The 20,419-nt window shown below is 23.3% G+C and overlaps 1 protein-coding gene across 1 annotated transcript; it reads left to right on the top strand.

The window, feature by feature from the left end:
- Window positions 1-1,201: 1,201 nt before the first annotated feature.
- LOC145842220 (kelch-like protein 7) lies at window positions 1,202-2,185 on the top strand. Its single transcript, XM_082949638.1, has one exon. The coding sequence runs from the start codon at window positions 1,202-1,204 to the stop codon at window positions 2,183-2,185; it is 984 nt and encodes a 327-aa protein (XP_082805764.1).
- Window positions 2,186-20,419: the final 18,234 nt, after the last annotated feature.

Below are 20,419 nucleotides of genomic sequence, written 5' to 3'. Positions count from 1 at the left end.
AAAATCCTGATCAAAAAATTATCAAGATACAAAAGCTTACTATTAATTTAATTTAACATATATTGTGCCTTTTATAGGATTAAGTTTAGCATAAAACTGAGGAAAAATTAATAAGTTAAATAAAATTTTAAATCAGCTTATTTTTAATTGCTTATTAATAACTGATCAGAGTTTTTTGAAAACAAACTATAAATTTAGTTTTTCAGTTATTTTTTTAATAGTTAAATTGCCAGCCATGTATAATTTGGTTGATAGATTTAAGAAAAATGCACTAAAATATTTTGAAGAAAATATATCGAAATCTTCTAATGAAGTTTCTAACCAAGGTAGGATGAAAAAATCATATTTCATTAATTTTACATTTTTTAATCAGTTTTTATTTTTAATGTCAATTTTTTATGTCGTAATTACTAATTTAAAGCATTTGACCAACTTAATTTACGTTTTAAATTTAATAAAAAGAGTATATTTACATTGCAAAATCTACGTTTAATAATTTTAAAATGGTTTACTTTATTAACAAATTTAATGAAAAAGTTATTACTCTTTTAAAAAAACTATATAAGCAACAATATAAAAATTAATTTTTAAAATAACCCAAATAGTTATAAAGTAGTAAATGAAATAGTTATAGTTAACTTAGATAGTTATAAAGTTAATAGATATTCAAACAATTTTAGACGTACTGAAACAAAAAAAAATTGTTCAGTCTTTTAACTATTGTGTCTTAAAAGCTACTTTTTTACAAAAGGTTTATTTATTTATTAAAAAAAAGTTTTATACCATTATTAAAGCCTTTTATACTCCTAATAAAATAATTTCTTAATTAAAACATTTTTCAAGCTTCATAATAATGAAAAGAATAGTTAAAAATTCAACATATTTAGATATCAATAAAATATTACTAGAGAACTAATGATTTCCATAAATTTTCAAAAAGGATATTATTTTGCATTCAGATTTGTACAAACTTTACAATATTTTTTCATTAGGTGAAATACAGTTTGAAAAAAATGAATTGGTAGCAGCTTTAGAAATCAACAAGGTAATGTTAAGTAAAGATAAAAGCCTAAAGTTGTCCACTTTTATAAGAAATAAAATATGTAAAGAAAATTTTCTCACCTATTTCAGTTTAGCTAAAATTCACAAACTAAGTACTATTTATGAGTCATCTCATGTTTATATAGAACGTTTTTTTCCAATGGTTGCTCAAAACAAATACTTTTCACATTTAAACTTGAGTCTTGTAGCAAAAATACTTGCAAGTTCTGGACTGAAAATTGACACAGAAGTTGAAGTGTTCAATGCAACAGTTTCGTGGTTAAACCACAACATTGAAGAACGTTGCAAATATGCGAACCAGCTGTTACAAAAAGTTCGTTTTAAGTTGCTATCAGAACACGCATTGAAACATGTTATTGATAAAACTTCATCACTAACGGAAAATAATGATTGTTATAAAATGATTAAAGAAGTTTTGTTGGATAAGAAAAACCTATTTCATAACAAAACGAGTTATAGACATACAAACAGGTACTGTGGGCAAATTGATTCACCTACAGCGAATAGCTGTAAAACACTACCTGATATGTTCGGTAATCGTGAGTTCTATTGTTCTTGTACTTTCATGGATAAAACGTTCATCTTTGGTGGTTACTACCACGAACAATATCCTTACAACCAAGTCACTAGTTCTTGCCTACAAATTAACGCAACACATGATAGTTGTAAAGAAATTGCCAGCATGCATGATGCAAGACATTTTGCCGCTTGTGTCGTTTTCAAAGGACGTATAGTGGTTTCCGGTGGGTTCAACAATGCTGGCATTGAATTGAGCGCGGTAGAGGCATATGACGTTTTCGGTGATGAATGGACATCAATGCCTGACATGATTAAAAGTAAAAGTCGTCACGAGTTAGTTGTTGTGAAAGAGAAATTATTTGCTGTTGGTTTTGGAGCGAATAACCTTGAAGTTTATGATGACGTCTGCGAAAAGTTTGTTGCTTTAAAAGCACCAAAAAAATTCATTTATCTTGATACAGCAATATCTGTAGGTGGCAAAGTACTAATCTATCAAGATAATTGCTCCGACATTATTTGTTACCATGTTGATAAAGATGAGTTTTCTGAAATTCCGGAGAATCTCATGCAATTACACGAGATTGAGAAGGTTTTTGAACAATGAAATTAACTTTGCAACAAGTTTTGTTTCTATGAAATATGTAATTATTTAATTGGCATTATTTTATTAAATGAAGTTGTTTTGATAAAATTTTTAAATATAATGATTTGTTCTAAACCACCTTGGTGTTGAAATAATTTTTATAATAGAATATTTTTTGGAATTGAATTATTTGCTTTCTAAAATGAAAGTTTAAATAGATTTTTGATAATAGTTAAATATTGGATTTTTTTTCAGTTTTAGTTAAAAGCTAATGTAAAGTTTTCAATTTTACTTACTTCTGCTACCAACGGTTTTTTTAGGATAGCTTTAAAACAAATTAATGAACTATAAATTGAGAATTTTCTACGACTTGACCTTTTTTTTGTAATAAATTGAAGTTCAAACTAAACTTACTGTATTCTTTTTAAATTTTATAGAAACGAACAGATTTTAGAAATATTAAAGAACAAAATGATTTTATTATGTTTAGACAGAAAACGTATAATTAAAACTTGAATAATTTTACTAAAATAAACTTTAATTTTACTTTGATCTAATTTAAATTAAAAGATTTATAACTTTTGTGCTACATAATAGGTTAGTTTTTAAAACATTCTTACTAGTTTTTTTTTTATTTGTCATAAACCATGACTAAGTAATAAAGATATAAAATATAATAGTATGAATACTTGTTTTTTTTAAAGGTAGTATATATACATAGTACTGGTTACAGGTTTTGTTTTTGCTTGGATAAGGATAAGGCTAGATCTTAATTTAAAAACTAGTGTAATGCAGAATACAAAATTATAAAATACATCTTGGTACGGTTTTAATTGGTTTTTAGCTAAAATTCGGCTTGACTTAGAAAATAAAATTTTAATTTATATTTTAATAAAAACAACTATTATCAAAATTATTTTTTTTTTCCAATAAAAATCTCTTTAAAATTTTTAATAAATACAAAATGAACTTATTTTTTAAATCATTCAAACTAAATTTTTAACAAAATGTTCCTTGAACAAAACAGGCGAAAAATAATCATAAATATATCAGAAGTTAAAAAACTATAAAATTAAAAAAATTATGACCGTTTTTTTATACTTGCATAAAAGTTGTTAGGTTAAATGAGCTAAACATTAATTGTTTATCAGCACTTTTTTGTCATTTTAAATAAAGATAAAATAAAAAGTTCTAATAAACTATATAAAACTTTTCACGTTGTTTAAAATTTTTGAAATGACAAACATATATCATAATATTTCTTATTATATTTTTATGCACGAATAAGTTTGTTTTTTAATAACATTTAACATAAGCAACATTGTTAATCTGGAATTTACTATTTTATTACACTTTAAAAAACCACTGAAACCTAGTAAAAAGTAAAAAATTATTTTTCATATTTTTATTTTTATAGAAAACTTGTAACAAAATTAAAATTTAAATATACAAATACTTCAAAAAATACATACAACATTTTTTAAAAAATGTCAAAAACTAAAATTTTAATAATATTTAGCTGAAAAGCTGCTAAAAATAAATGATTAAATGGTTCTACAGTAACGTTCGTAACAGTAGAAGGAAAAATAAATACAAGATGATACTTTAAAATTTTTCTTTACACATTAAACCACACGCATTGGAATATTAAACTTTTTGATTTATATTTTTATGCCGTTATATTGGTAGGCTGGAGCAGGGGTCGGCAAACTGCAGCCCGCGGGCTAAATGCGGCCCTTTAAGTCAAAATCTGCTGCCCGCGAGCTCCTTTTTAGCCGAAAGTGTGCATTTTAGAAACATTAAAAATTAAAGATTTCCAGATAAAAACTTACAGTTAGGCTGTTATTTCAATAAACTTTCTTTATTATTTCCTAATGTTGGTTAACTTATCATATTTTTTTAATTTAAATAGTATTTGTATACTGATTAATAAAATTTTTCTAAAAAAATGCGGCTCTTAAAGGTTTTTTTTCTGAACAGTGCGGTCCGCGAGCAATTTTTCTTAGAAAAATTGGCCCACGAGTCACATAAGGCTGCCGATCCCTGGTATAAAGTCTTATAGTGAGTTTATGTGAAAATATTCAGAAACTTATATTAATATCTAACAAAAAATTTAGTTGAACTTTTAGAGATATAATGGTTTAAATAAGTACGTAAGTGTCTCTAAATGAAAGTGTTTGTTTGGTTTAATATTTAGTTTAGAAGAGGAAACTTAACTAGTACGAACAAATAAAAGTAAAACATATAGATGTTTAGATATGAAAAATCGAAAATTAAAAGTTACCATAGTTTAAGTTAAATCCGATTATAATTATAAAAAAAACTTCTTTTTGCACTAGATTTTTGTAGGCCAATATAAGTTTTAAACTTATCAGCTTAAATTTATTGTGTTGGATATGATAAAAAAACATAGTTTTTTTTTATTAGTTAATACATATTAAGATGCATTAATTATTTTAATCTTAAAACTAACTTTAAACATGCTAGATAAGTAATTTATTAATTTAAAATATATACTATTTATTGTTTTAAATTACGAAATAAATAAAAATATTTCAAATAATTTGACTTAACAAAGCATTTGCAACTTTAAGCCATAATAACATATTTACATGCGAAAAATATATCAAGAAAACTTCCTAGACATAAGTTACTACAATATGAATAATAGTTTGTAAGACAATATGGTTGTTAATATTTTTAACACAAAACTGTTAATAACGATGAAAATGAACATTTTATAATAGTTATTAGGGTTCATATGTTGCCCCGACCCCGACCTTAGAGTTAAGCTTAGTTTAACTTTTTGTGCGTAGCAAACCATTTATAAAAACAAAAAAAAAACTGGTTTCCAGCTTTTTCCACCACCACGATAATTACATGTTTGTTGAAAACAACCTCTATGTAAATTGTATAGGACCTTTTAGTTTCGACCTTCAATTTTTTAGCTGAATGTTTTTTGCATGTAACAATAATCACAAAAACACATTCTACGCGTTTGAGACTATTTGAAGAAAGTTTGCTGTAGGAATTTCTTACTTTCTTCAAAAAAACTCAAAATAAACCAAAAACGATAAAAAAATACAAAAAAAAACTAAAAATCATCCCACTTAAACTTTCTTTAAATGGTATAAAAACGCTAATAATGTGTTTTTGTGGTGATTGCTACATGAATAGAATTTTTCAGTTAAAAACTCAGAAGTCGATATTTTAAGGTCTTATACAATTTACAGAAAAATATGGTAAATTGTTGTTTTCAGAAAAGTGTAAATAGCGTGACGGTAGCAAATGCTAGAATTTTTTTTCTTGTGCTGTCAATATATGTGATTTCCAACATACAATACAAAATGCGATATATAAGATTTTACCTATAAGGGGCAACAGATGCACTCTAATAATCATGCAACTCGATGCCATAGTTTATTATTTACATATGACAACCATATGTACATATAGAATGAACATATGGATATATGAAAAAAGTTTGTGAGTCACTGCGATAAAGATTATGTTTTTCTTTAGGATCATGTGTTATGTAGCCTAAGATATGAAAAACATTTTGTAAGTCACGGTGATTAAGATTTTGATTTTCTTTAGGAATGTTAAATATTATGTTTAAGATAAATCAGAATTACCAAGAATTTTAATTTAATGACGACTTCCGTTTATATTTAAAATAAAATAATATCCTACAATACTATTTTAAGTTTTACAATCTAAAACATCGATATTGAACTATCCATAAAAGCTTAAAAACAAGGTGACTTATGATTTTTAGATTTTTTTTTCGCAAATAACAATAAATAGTTTGTGCAACGAACACAAAACTGGTTTCATTAAGTAAAATCAGACAGACTTCCAAAAAATAAACCAGAACTTAAGTTCAAATACGTTAACAAAAAGGTCGGTAAGTTTGTAAGCTTTAAGAATATAATTTTTTTTAGTTAATTTTTTAATTAGTGATCATAAATTCAAAAATAAATCATTTTATGTACTTTTGAAGACTTGTTTTTGCTTTACAAGATTAAGTTTTTAATGGTACAGTATCAGTTAAAGAATAATTTAAGTCTCATAAAAAATTAAGATCATTAAGTGTGTTTTGTTAAAAATTTTAAAATCTTGAAAATTATAATTTTGTTAGCAATAAATAAATTTAGTTATCAGCTGTTGAACAGGTACTTTTACTCTTATTGTATAAAAAATATGAACTAATTATTACAAAGTTTTCAGCTTAATGCACGGTAAAAAATACTTGGAAGCATCTTAAAATCACAAATACCAACAAAAATAATTCAAAACAAATTACTTAGCCTATTTAAATATAAAGAGTTTCTTTTTCTTTTTAGTTTGTAAGTCACTGCAATTGTGATTAACATTTTTTTAGTCTTAAGTTTGTTTAAATATGAAGTTTAGTGCTAGGAAGTGCTTTTAAAATTCATAAATCACACAATAAACATACTTAAATAAACTTAACAAAAAAAGATTATTAATATTGCCTTAAAAATTTTAAATACTTATAATTATTTTTAGTGTCTTAGCTCATTTTTAATAACCGCCTTTACTGAATTTTAAAAATTATTTAAAATTTTAGCCACAACTACACTAACTTACAAACTGTCAACTTATAAATTAGTTTAAGTTCTTTATTGATAAAATGATTAATACTATAATACAGTGTCTATTTAATACTATGTCTAATTGTGGTGTGGTTTAAAGACTAAATTAGCATTTGTTGAGAAAATAAAAGTTAGGATATCAGTATGTTAAATGTTACGTATTTCAACTAAGTATATATATTTAACTTATATATTAGCCTATATACAAGGTGCAAAAAAGTTCACTTTTGCTTGAAGGGACATCTTTGGACAAAGAAAATTTTTCACAAAGACACTTTTAACGAAGGAGTTTTTAATTTTTTTTATCATGTTAAATCTATATGAACAATACATCAAATAAAACAACAAAATATTTTTTTAAATAAAAAGTTTTAAGAAGGATTAGTTATATAATTATATTTCAAGAAATTTTATATCTGCAGAAACAAAATAAAAACAACAGTACCTTGCTTATAGTTTTAATACTTTCCTCACTCTCTGTTTACTGTGTTTATTTGCGGTGAAACATAACTAGATGATCAGAAACGGATCTATTACGATGATAAGTGTACGCTTATATTAATTATAATAATACAAGAGTTTGTCAAATGCGAAACCAACGTCACTTATGCTTTCATAAACTATTGGTTTAATAGTATGTAGTACTAAACTATTTTACAAACTAGTGCTAATAAATATTTAAAGAAAGAGAATCTGTTTATTTGTCTTTGATAGTTTTAATATCAAATGTTTAATAAATTATCAAAATGGTTAATATTTGTGCAGACATTATTTGATTGGTTCGTTTATGTGTCATGCGGTAGTTTGGTTCTTGAGAACTGCGCTGCTCTTGTTTCTCTTTTATTTTCCTCTAACGCTTCGGTTTCAAACTTCTCTTTAGTTAAACAAATATAAAATTTTGTAAGTTTGTAACTTAATTTTAGTCATTGTTTCAATGACTTACAAACTAAAATTAAAAAACTCCAGCTTATTAAAACATTGAAAAGTACACATAAACTAGATAAAACCGTTGCAGTTTGTTAGTTCAATAATTATGACGTATTTGCGAGGTTTTCTTCAAATTTTTTTTTTATCAGATAATTAACTTATAAATTATATATAAATATATACATTTTTTTTTGGTATTTTCAATTATAATTTTTTTGTTCTGGTAATTATCTTAAAATAGTTGTTATTTTTGTTTTATTCAGAGTATTCTACATTTAAAAAAAACATCATACAACATTTATTGATTTTATTTTTTTTATAAGCATGTAAAAAGAAGATCTAAAATTCTTTTAAAAATATTTTGTCTTGTTTTTTCTTGTCAATACTGTATAAAGAAAGCTTTAATACTTGAAGTTTAAAATAATAGTAAAATAATCTAAATAAAAAATTTTCAAAATTCTAAATAATGTTTACGTTAGTTTGGTTCTACATAAGAATCGTATCAAATATGTTTTGTTTTACTTTTTTTAAGTAAGTTGTTTTAAAACAAAAACAATCCTCTGAATAAGTATCACTAAATATTAGTATAAACTTTAAAGTTTTAGATTTGTGAAAGTTAGATGACTATTAAGTGGTCACATTAACTTCCTTAACCCTTAGCTATGCTTCTCAATTTAATTTAAAAGATTTTTCAACAGCACTTCATATATGATTGATTCTATAAAGTTACTAAAAACACTAAAATTAATAAAAAATACATTAAAATATTTAAATTAATATAAATAAAATAAATTAAATATTATACTTTATTAGAGGAGGTAGGTTATTCTTACTACATTGTTATAATTATCAGTGAGTAAGGAAAGTTTTAATAAAAAAATAGAAAAAAATATAATGACCAGGGTTAAGGGTAACAGTGATAATAAAAACAAAAATAAAAAAATAGCTAATAAAAATTACTAAAGGAAATAAAATAGTTAAAATAAGTAAGCTACCGATCAAGGTTAAGGATTAGGGGTAGCAGTGATATAAAAGAAAAAAAATAAACTAAAAAATAACTTACTGACCGAGGGTAACGGTTAGGGGTAACAGTGATAGTAAAAAAAAAAAAAAAAAACGTGCAAGAATGTCTCCGTGCAAAATTGTCTGCTCGTGCAAAAGTGACCCTTCGTAAAAAGTAACTTCGTGCAATTTTATCTTTGTGCAATTTTGTTCCCTCGAGGAATTTTGTAAGCTCGTGCAAGAAAGCTAACCAAGTGCTATATTTAATATATTTAATCTATTATTTTAAAATTAATATAAATTTATACCAGTTTTTACTTAATTAAAGTTTTCTAAAAGTGAAAAGTTTTTAAAAGTTTTAGTTTCATGATTAGGTAAAGAGTATAACTTTGAAACTCATTTAAGGTAAAATAGTATCACAAACAGATAATTTCCAATAAAATAGACATGGTTATTATAGTTATACGATAGGTTTGTATTTCCACAATCTTAACACAAAACAAAAGTTTCTAATAGTTTTTGTCGACATTAAAAGTTTGTTCAGTCTTCATTTTCAAAGCTGTAACCTTTTTCGTATTAATAAATAGTTTCTTACCATATTCGTTATAAATTAAGTTTTGTTTAAGACTTTAGATATATTTAGTATACAAAACAAAACTAAAATTTTTTAAAAAAATTTTGTTGTTATAAAAGTTTGTTCAGTCTTCAAAATCAAAAATTTTCTCATTCTCTAAAAGTAAAAAGTTTTTACTATGTTTTGAATAAAAAATAAAGTTTTTATTTAATTTTATCCTAAAATGTATCATCTGTTCCGTACAACACTTAAACTTTTCCAAAAAAGTTTAATTGAAAAAAAAGTTGTCTCTTTTTTCATACAAACTAAATGTTTCTTGCTATATTTTGGAATTCAAACAAGTTTACTCAAATCTTGTTCTTCATTTGTGTCTTCTGTTTATTACAAAAAAATTTTAAAATATTTTGTAAACTAAAAGAGTTTATTCAGTCTCAAAATTAAAAAAATTTCGCTTTTTTTTATACAAATAAAATTTTTTTACTACGTTTTGGTTTAAAAACTAGTTATTTAGACCTTGGTCTTCAGATGTATTCACTGTTTAAGACAAAAGAAAAGTTTATAAAAAAATTTTGTCGACAGAAAAAGTTTGTTTAGTCTTCATATTCAAAAGCTTTCTCTTTTTGTATACAAATAACAAGTTACTTATTATATTTCGTATAAATTTAAGCTTTTTTTAACCTTGGTCTTCAGATATATTCACTATTCAAAAAAAATAGTTTTAAAAAACTTTTGCTGACAGAAAAAGTATGTTCATTCTTCACATTCAAATTTTTATTTTTTATACTCAATAATTAGGTTTCTTACTATGTTTTGATATCTAAAACAATTTTCAAACCTTGGTCTTCAGATGTATTCACTGTTTAATACAAAACACAAGTTTTTAAAAACTTTTGTTGACAAAAAAAAAAACGTGTTGAGTTTATATATTCAAAAAAATTTTCTGTTTTTTTGCTCGATGAAAAAGTTTCTTATTATATTTTGGTTTTGAAATAAACTTTCTTAAACCTTGGGCTTCAGATTTATTCACTATTTAATACAAAACACAAGTTTTAAATATTTTCTGTAAAAAAAAAAATGTTCAAGCTTTATTTCAAAAGTTTCACTTTTTTTTAATAAATCGAAAAAATATTTACTATGTTTTGGTATCAAAATAAGTTTTTAGAAACTTCAGTCGTGAAGTGTATTCACTCTTTAACACAAAATTTAACTTCTCAAAATATTTATGATATTAAAACTGTAGTTAGAGCTTTGTTAAAAAAAAAAAAATTTAGTGCTTGAAAAATGTCTATAGACTTTTTTAAAGCTAAAAATATAGTCACAAATTTAGTGATATACCAACTAATAAATATAGTAAAATAGTTTGTTTTTTAAACGTTCTTTAATTAGTAAATTTAATTTGACTATCAGTTTGTGAGTTTTTTTCCTCGTCATTGAAAGAACTGCTTTGAATTGAGTATAAATATTACCAATATATTTCATATTGAAACTGTTTTGCTTCAAATATTATTATACTAAATATTCTCAAATTTTTTTAAAGTTTTAACTTCCCTATTTTTATTACTATTGGTATTATAAAATTCAGCATTATCCAGCATCTAGGATGTTAGGATATTATTATTGATAACCGTATTTATAAATACAAATATAAAATAAAAAGATACAAAATATTTTTCAGCTTTAAAGAGTATAAATCGCATAAAAACCTGGTTAAGGTATAAAACGTATGACGAATATTATGTATACTTTATTAATTTCACAAACAAAAGGTGCATAATGGGCCGTGACACTTAAGTCTTATAAAGAAATTTTTCACAAATTTTTACATATATAAAAACAAAACAGACGATATTTAAGTACCTAAAAAATTTGTGCAAACTGTTTTATACCGTTCTATAGTTTATAGTCTCACAAATCTTTATTGTATTCTAACGCAGTTAGCACATAGTATGAAAGTGATAAAACTTTATACTTCTTCAAATTTACTACCAAAAAACATGTAATCTATACAGACTATTTTGAAAACCGTTTACTTTTAAGCAAACTAGTGCAAAATTTTCTAAATTGAACACTTTCAGCGACATGATTAATAAAAAATTTTAAACTGCAACAACATGCTTTAGTATTAATAATTGCTGGTTTTTCGTTTAAACATATATGATAATATAATTTAATAATTACTACTATTAGCTATTTTGGGTAAGTTCAAAAATGATAAAAACAAATAAATAATACTTTGAAGCCAAAATTAAAATATTACATATAAAATACAAATAAAAAAACTTTTAGCGCACTTCTACCAATTTTTGAAACAACTTTAAGTGTGACTATCAATTAACTTTATTATTTTTTTTTTACTTATTTTCTTTAAGCTCAGTCAAAGGCCCTGTTAATTTTGATACATTCTTAATAGAAGTAACTCAAACATATTACATAAGTAGTTCAAAGTTATTTTTGCTTTTAGAATTTTACCGTTTGTTAAATTATTAGATGAAGTAAAAATTTTTTGATTAAATAAAAATTTTAATCATTAAAAATCAAAATAAAGGTCTCTACAACCTACAAATAAATATGAAAATACTTACAAGTTTATTTATTTTCAAACAAGTAAATACTTTGTCTCGAGCAAAGTTTTCAAAAAAAAATTTTACAAAGACTTATCGATGAAATAAATTAATTTTAGACATATTCCGACAAGATATTTAAAATAATTACAATTTTAGTTTAAATAAATAAAAATTAAAAACAATTTTTTTGATCTTGATCATCAATCTAAGAATATCCTTCATGGCTCCCCTTTGCAGCTGATGGCACATTTTAAGTGCAAGTATTTCGGCTCCTCTAGTTATGCATCTTTTTTTAAGTTATGTTTTTTATCTTAAAATATGTTATAAAAATTTTCTCGAAGATTTGGTATTTATATTATTACAAAATTTAAAACAAATAGACTCGTTAAAAAAATTAACTAAATTTCATAGACTAAAAAGTTTTGACATATTCCGACAAGATTTCTAAAAATAACTACCCTTAAATAAAAAATAAAAACTATTTTTTGATCATGAATTCCAGAATATCCTTTAATGCACTCCGTCAGCTCCCTTTGCAGCTTATGGCAAATTTTGGTCTAAGAATTCGGGTCTAAGTATTTAGGGTCTAAATATTGCCGCTCCTAAAGTTCTGCATCTTTCTGTGATTTTGAGTTGCTTTGAATAATATTAAAAACATTATCTCGACGCCTTGGTTATTATTTTTTCATACTTTAATTACATTACTACTAAATTTTAAACACGTAGACTTGTTCAAAAAAATTAACTTATAATCATAAATTAAAAAATCATAAGTTTCAATCAAAGAAAAAGGTCTAAAGTCTAAATACAACTTAGTATAAAATTCAATAATCAATAGTAGTATTAAAAATCACAAACTAATACTGTCATCTTAGAATTTAGGTTACTTAATAATTTTAAGAAACGAATTATAGCTACGTGTCGTTAGTTTTTAAGCCACTCCAATGTGACTACATTTGTAACTATGTTTCTTTAATAATAGTTAGCAAGTCACTAAATTAATGACAAAACTGAAATCATATTTTAGTAAAACTAGGTATTCGTATCAAAAAAGTCTTTATAAAAAAATCTCTTAGTGTAACTAAGAAAAAATCTTTTTCTCTATGTACTTTCTATACTAAAATTTATCATAAAATAAGTAGACGTAATCTAAGCTAAAGTCGTTTAGTAGGATAATAGAAAGATTTTTATGCTAAAACTTTATCGTGAAATATGTTCTAGAAAAGTATTGTAAAAATATAAGTTCGAATATCATTATGATTAAATATCGATGTACTACGAGTGCTTTTTAATGTAACACACAGTGGACATGAAAGCTTTGTTTTAATATTTTGATTACAACTGTTAAGTTTCCATTAGTTTAGTTTTGTCGCTTCACTTTTTTTTTAAATTACATAAATAATTAGGAATTACTTAAAATTTTGGATATTAAGTGAATCATTAAGTAGTAATCTTAAACTACAATCTTAAAAATAACTAGATAGAAAATACTTAACTCTAGACTAAACCAATGTTACTTTGACCAAAAAATTAACTTTCGAACAATGACACTATATTATAAAATAATTAGTTAAAATTTTGATATTAAATGACAAATAGTATTAACTCCTTAAAAAAAGTAAATAGGCGAGTAGGAACGATCATTAATGACCTTGAGATTCAATTTTTAAAAAATTACTTTTAAATTCATCCTGAAACTTTCCAAAGAAACTTATATTTTTTAAACATAAAGGTAGCTTAGTCCATAATTTACAACCTTGAAAGTAGTTATATATAATAGAGGAACTTATTATATGTTTTGGTTTTAAGAAAACAAATAGAGAGATCTCAACTGCTGGAGGAGAAGTAATGAAGAGCACTGAAGAGGTCTTTCGACCGAAACTTAGTTTGTAAAATAAATTTTTGAAAGAATAAATATAGAAGAACTTATAATAAAAAAAAATTCTTTTTTATTAACTTATTATAATGTATTAATAACCTTTATCTATCAATTCTAAAGACTATTATAGACTACCTTATATAAATCAGACAATATAGTATGGGTAAAGTATCAATTATACAAAAGAAACACGAAATAATTTTATTAAACTTCTTATTCAAAAATACAAGCTGTTTTCAAAACTTTTATAAACCACTAGGCAAATGTTTTTTAATGAAATGTTGCATTATTGGTTTCAAACTTTATTTCTCATAACTGCAGCAAGCTCTAGAAAATCTCTTAGTATTCAGATTTCATCAATGAATAATAAAAATAGTTACAGCAGTTCATAGCAAATTAATTAAGATTTATTGATAACAATTATTTTTTACTTTTAGAACATTATTTTTAAAATAAACATTAACATGTTTAAAGTTATAACATATGTATCATAACTTAAAATTGATGAATAATGAAATACTAACAAAATATATATAGATAAAAGTATTCAAGCATCTGCTTTAATTTTACATATTTAACTCGCATTTATTTAACTTAAAATGTTTTTTGTTTAAATAATGCAGCAGTTTATAACAACGACCAAACATATTAAAAACTAAACATATGCTGAATAAGTAGAGCGGTTATCCAAAAAGTTGTAACCAAATGCTTTAGCTATTGACTTGATTTTATTCTAGAGTTTAAAAAAAATTATATATCATAGTTATTATACGGTCTGCAAAACTCTAAATCAAAATTGATAACACTTTTATAAGTGAGGAAGCATTTTTTTATCAACTCAAGCGTAAAATCATTAACTAGTTTTACATTTCATTTAACTTTTGACAAACAATTAGGAAAAATACAAGAAGTTTAAAGTGGTCTACCGAGTCTGAATCCGAGTTTTATTTTGAAATTAGGATTCGGCCGAATCCGAGTCTTATTTTTAAATTTAAAATTTGGCCGAATCTGAGTTTAAAAACGCCGAATTCGTCTAAATCCGAGTCCAAATCTTGGATTAGGTAAATTAATAATTTTTTGTTAATATATAAAAATCACTCTAAATTTTTGTTTAATAGTCTCTTCTTTTGCTATTGTATTGTGTTAAGTTTTATATTCAACCTTTGAATTTTTCTATAGAATTTTATTTAATGAGAACAAAAAAATATTATCTGAAAATTTAAGTACAAATAACTTAACTGATCATGCTTAACAAACTGCGATGAATTAAATTTACAAAAAAAAAATTAACTACAAATTTAAAATTTTTCTTTATATAGAGTAAAAAAAAAATCAAATCTATAAAGTTTTTGAAATAGTGCTAGCCTAAAAAATACTCAAAAATTAGAAAAAAAAAATTTTCATATAAACTACACATTTTATAGAGTAAATTTAAACTAAATTGTTAAAATAAAGTCATACAAGTTAAATGAAAATAGTCTTACAAAAAATTAAAAAATTTATTTTTTATAGTTTATTCAAATAAATTTTGAGCTAATTACTAAACTAAATTGTAGTAGTAATAATATTACATTTATTTTTAACCATACACTCAATAAATAGTATAGAGATTTATTAGATTCATATTTTCTTTAAAACCTTTTTATGTAATAATACACCTTATATTTAATTTAAATAGTTAAATATATTTCAGTTCGATAAAATTAGCGTCGCATTTAAGTAAATTACACCAGTATACTACTGCCATAGAAATTTACCTAGTAATATTGTTTAATATCATAATTGTAAACGCAAAAATACCTTATTTTAACTGTTTTATTCAAAAATATTCAAGCATTGTTATTTTAAAATTTAAATTATAGTTACTTTCAAAATGAAGACTGTCTTTTTAATTTAGGTTTTTATATCGAAGTTTTAGACTTAAGTGTCAATTTTTAATTCTCTTTGTCAAGTTCAGTGATTGTTTAAAGCTTATAAACATAAAAGAAAAAACAGTAGTCCCAATTGAGTAACTTACAAACTTTGAAACAAGAAGTTTAACTTTATATATATTTTTTTAAATTGTTTGAAATGAGTATGAATTTGTGGCTTTAAATTTTCCTATTTCAAAATGACAAATTTTTATCAATTTTAAGGTGTGTAACATACGTAAACATCTTTTAAGCATTATCAATTAAGTTTATTAAGCAAAACATAATAAAAGGTTTGAACAGTTCTAATTTGAAAGGTTTGTTATGTTATCTAAAAAAATTTTTAAAATAAAAAAGTTTATACAACTAGTATAAAATGCGCATTAAAATAGTTCAGAGTAGCATGTTTTATGGTAATTCTAGTTTTTTTAATCTAGATCAGTTGTTTTACTATTGTTAAAAAGTTATTACTGTTTCTTGTTGGATCACAGTTTTTTTAAGATAATATTTTTGTTTTAGATACCTTTTTTAATCAACCGGGAAACTAGTTCCTAGTTTTATTTTTTTTCTAGCTGTTGTCAGAATAGCAATAACTTATAAACTTGAGTTGATCTTAGTGTTATTGATTGGAAACGGTCAAAAAATTATTTTGATAGATGTCAGTAACAGTTTGTGGTTTCTAAACGTCTAAACTTATTCTACAAAATTACTTAGATTTTTATATAACTTACGTTCTTTTTATTTATACTATTATCGTTGAAGATTTTAAATCAAATAATACGTACTTTAAACACTTTAAAAGGGCTAGTTTTTTATTAAAAGTCATGTGTGTATATTTTTTAATTTTTTTTATTATTAACTACTAATTAACACATTAGAAAATTATTTAATTACTTGACAATGAAAACTATTGTTACAAAGTATTAGTTAAGATAATAATTAAGATATAATTATTTTATTCACTTTGACGAGGATGATAACTAAACTACATATTGTTTCAAATAAATAATATTATAAAAAAATAAAACGCTAACAACTTTGGCACGTTTCATTCGTTTATAACTTCATTGAGGCAACTATTTAAATTTTCTTTTAAATCTTTTAAAACATAATTTAAAATATAAATATATTACTGAATTAGTAGTGTTTTTTTATTACGTTTTTTTAGCTAGGTTCAAAAGTATTAGAAAATTTAAAGTTTATTTTAACTGTTGTTTGATTTGAGAACATTCAAGCTTTGTATCACATATTTTTCTAAAAGTTAAACATTGTTCATATTTATAAATTTGCACACAAAAAGTCATTTTTCAAAAAGTTTAAAAGGTAAAAGTTATTTTATATCAAACAAATTTTAAATTAAAATTTTAACCAAACGAATGTATAGTACATTCATTAGGATTTTTTATAGTAAAAACATCAGGTTTGAAGCAAACTGACATTTTAGTTTAAAACTATAATATTTTAAAGTTCAAACACGTTGATTGTTTAACTGTATTTTATATGATATATGCAATTGAGACTTACGTGCTCTTTTACTAGGTTGAAATGATGATACAATAAAATAACAAGTTATTGAAATAACTTTAAAAAGAATTATATTAAGTAGAACACACAAACTAACATTGAAACTAAAAAATACTAATAACTGAAAATTTTTGTTAAAATGTCTAATGTTTCACCACTAGTTTGTAAGTCACTGCAACTGTGACTAATGATATATTCACAACTTTATAATTTGAAAAAAAACAATCTTAAACAGTATAAAGGTGACAAATAAAAAGTTTTATTTAATGATGAAGTTAAAGAGTTTTAATTAAAGATGTAAATATTTTTAAATACTTAATTTTAAATTCATTAAAAATTTAATAATATACTTACACACAAGTTTAATTAGCTATCGAAAAAAGAGTTTGTTTGATTATTAAGTTAGTTGAAATAAAATCGTTGAAATCTTAAAAGAGTTTTTCTTATTATTATAGATATCTTATAGTTTTATTTTTTTAACCTTTATTTGAGTAAGTGTGAGCAATTTACCTATAAATAAATTATGTTAAACCTTACCTGATTTGTTTCAAAGCTAATTTATTATAAATGTTTTGTGTTGTTAACTTCAAAACTACTATAATTATTTTGTACAGAATAAATTATAATAATCAATAAATATATCAAAAGCCACAAATGAACAATGAGGTTTAACAAATTAAAATATTAAATTAGTTTGAATGCCAGATATAGATTCCAAGCTTTAATTTGTAAGTCACTGCTATGTGACTATTATTAAATGAAATACCTTTATAATACAAAGAACTTCAAAACTTTTGTTATTTAAGTTTTTTGTGTATCTTTTCACGTTTTTCTTAAATTTTAGCTTAATTAATATAAAAGTGTAAAGCAATTGTTCTAAAAGATTTTTTTTACAAATAAACAGCTTAAGTTTTTATTTGAAATCTAGAAATTAAAATTTACAGATTTTAATTGACATTTAATAGTATATATTAACACAGTATTATACTAATATCACACGAATAAAATAATAGTTTTTTTTTAAACTTTACAATACCATTATCTACTGAATCATCATACAAATAACTAATAATGTTTTTTTAATCTTATATTTTTTATATTAAATCAATAACTAATAAAGTTGTTAAAGACGTTCATATTTTAATTCTAAACAATTTTAAATATTAAGAAGTATTTAAATATTTAAAGTGTTTAATGTTTACAATTTGTCTAATGAAGAAAACTTGTAGAGGTAGATAAAGTAAGTTAATAAATTAATATTTATTAAAAAACCTGTTTATTTAGTTAATTTATTAAATGATACTTGTAAGCCTAGTTATTAATATAAAACAATTTTAACATCTTTTTATGAACTCTTCATATTATTAGTATTAGGTTTAGAAAAGTTATATACAACTTTTATTGTATGCTATAAAATGTTTTAAATAACTCTTGATTAAAATTTTACGTTAAAAAATAGAATAAAGTTAAAATTAGTTAAAGGTATTTCTAGCTTTGTATCAATTTTTTAAAAGTTCTTTGTGATTTAGTTTTACAGACAGTATGAGTATATTAATGAAACAAATAATTAATTTACCTCATACATTTACTTGAATAGAACAAAAATAATTTATTATGGATTAGACTTAGTAAAAGTAACACCTTGATAACTTTTAACAACTTTATTTTTTTTTACATGCTTATTGTGTTCAATTACAAATACTATTGTAAACAAATATGATTTATCTTTTGTATCAGAGACGATTTCTTATGGTACTATTAGCTATAGACGTTTTTTCAAATTTTGTTTAAATAATCTTTACCCAATTCTATAAGATTTTCTTAGATTTAAATTCTGTGATGTATTTTTATTTATTTAGTAAAGATATTTAAAGATTATTTATAGTAATGAAAGATCCTAGTTCAAGTGTTTGAAAGTTCAATCTTTTTAATGCTCTTTTATTCTCACGCAGGTTAGAAAAAATTGATAAAACTAAAAAATAAACATAAAGTAAAATCTGAAATACCTTAACAATTCATAAATTAACTTAATCAATTTTTTTACCTATTAGTGGTTAAAAAAAAAATTAAATAATTTTTTTTAAACAACTTTATAATGCTTATTTTGACATCAAAAGAGTAAAAGTAAAAAATTAGTTTCAAGATTCCTTTTTAAACCCTTCTAGATTAATTTCATATGTTTGTTAAAAGATTACCAAATTTAGCTTGTTTTATTTAGAGTATTCAAAATTGTTCTAACTTAAACTAATCAAAACAATGTAGTTATCTTTAATTAAGAATATAAACATGATTAAAGTAAATTGTAGTATATTATCATATTGTTCAAGGTGAAATTTTTAATAAAAACTTTACACTAAAAATTCATTCAAAACAATAAAGTTTTTTTTCTAAAATAGTTTGCATTTAAAAAGCGAGTTTTATTTAAGTTGATAAAAATAAAACTTTACTTTTAACTTTTTTAAATTTTTGTTTAAAAAATAAAAATCAGAAGCTTACAAAAGTGACCCATCGTCCAAAAGAGTCATCGTGTAAAAATTTCCTTTTGTGCAAAAGAGACCCTTTGTAAAAACGTGACAAAACGAAAAATTGTCAAATCGTGCAAGTGTGATCCATCGTGCAAAAGTTACACCGTAAAAAAGTATCCCTTCGTGCTAAAGTGACCATTGTGCAATAGAGTCGCTGTACAAAAGTATCTTAAGGCAAAAGTGTTCCCTCGTTCAAAAGTGTCCACTCATGCAAAAGCGACACTCACCCATTTTTCTGTGACAATAATATTATAGGTATTTAAGGTTTTTAGTTTTTTTTTATCTAACTTTTGATAAACTTAAGCTGATTCGATATAACTGAGGCATTTTTGCTTTGAAAAGTAGCAACTATGTATGAAACTCTATTTGATTATTAAAAAATTGTTTTTTTTTAAGAAATAATTCAAATCTTTGTTGTGTTTAAAAATAATTTTTTAATATCACTAATTTTTTAAAAAAACTACAAATTGTTTTATAAGTAAAGAGTGTATATAACAATTTATATTAAAATAAAATTTTGAAAAAGTCCTTAATTATGTTTAAAAAATAGACAAAAGTAACCAATAAGTGTTTTTAAACTTAATTTTTTCAGAGAGCTGGGTGGTAGCTAAAAAAATAAAACTATTTTACTACATTTAAAAAATTTATAAGATATTGGATAGTTTTTTAGGGTATATGTATACTAGTCAATGTAAACTTAAGTCTATTAAATATTAAAATTTGAGTGGGTACTC

Source organism: Thalia democratica, chromosome 1, assembly GCF_965202585.1.
Source record: "Thalia democratica chromosome 1, ktThaDemo2.hap1.1, whole genome shotgun sequence".
Classification (NCBI taxonomy): domain Eukaryota; kingdom Metazoa; phylum Chordata; class Thaliacea; order Salpida; family Salpidae; genus Thalia; species Thalia democratica.
Note: the sequence above shows the minus strand (reverse complement) of the source record. Positions and strands in the feature narration are given on the sequence as shown.

Bases quoted from the DNA above. Each gene is read 5' to 3' on its own strand.
- LOC145842220 (XM_082949638.1), top strand. From the start codon at position 1,202: ATGGTTGCTCAAAACAAATACTTTTCACATTTAAACTTGAGTCTTGTA.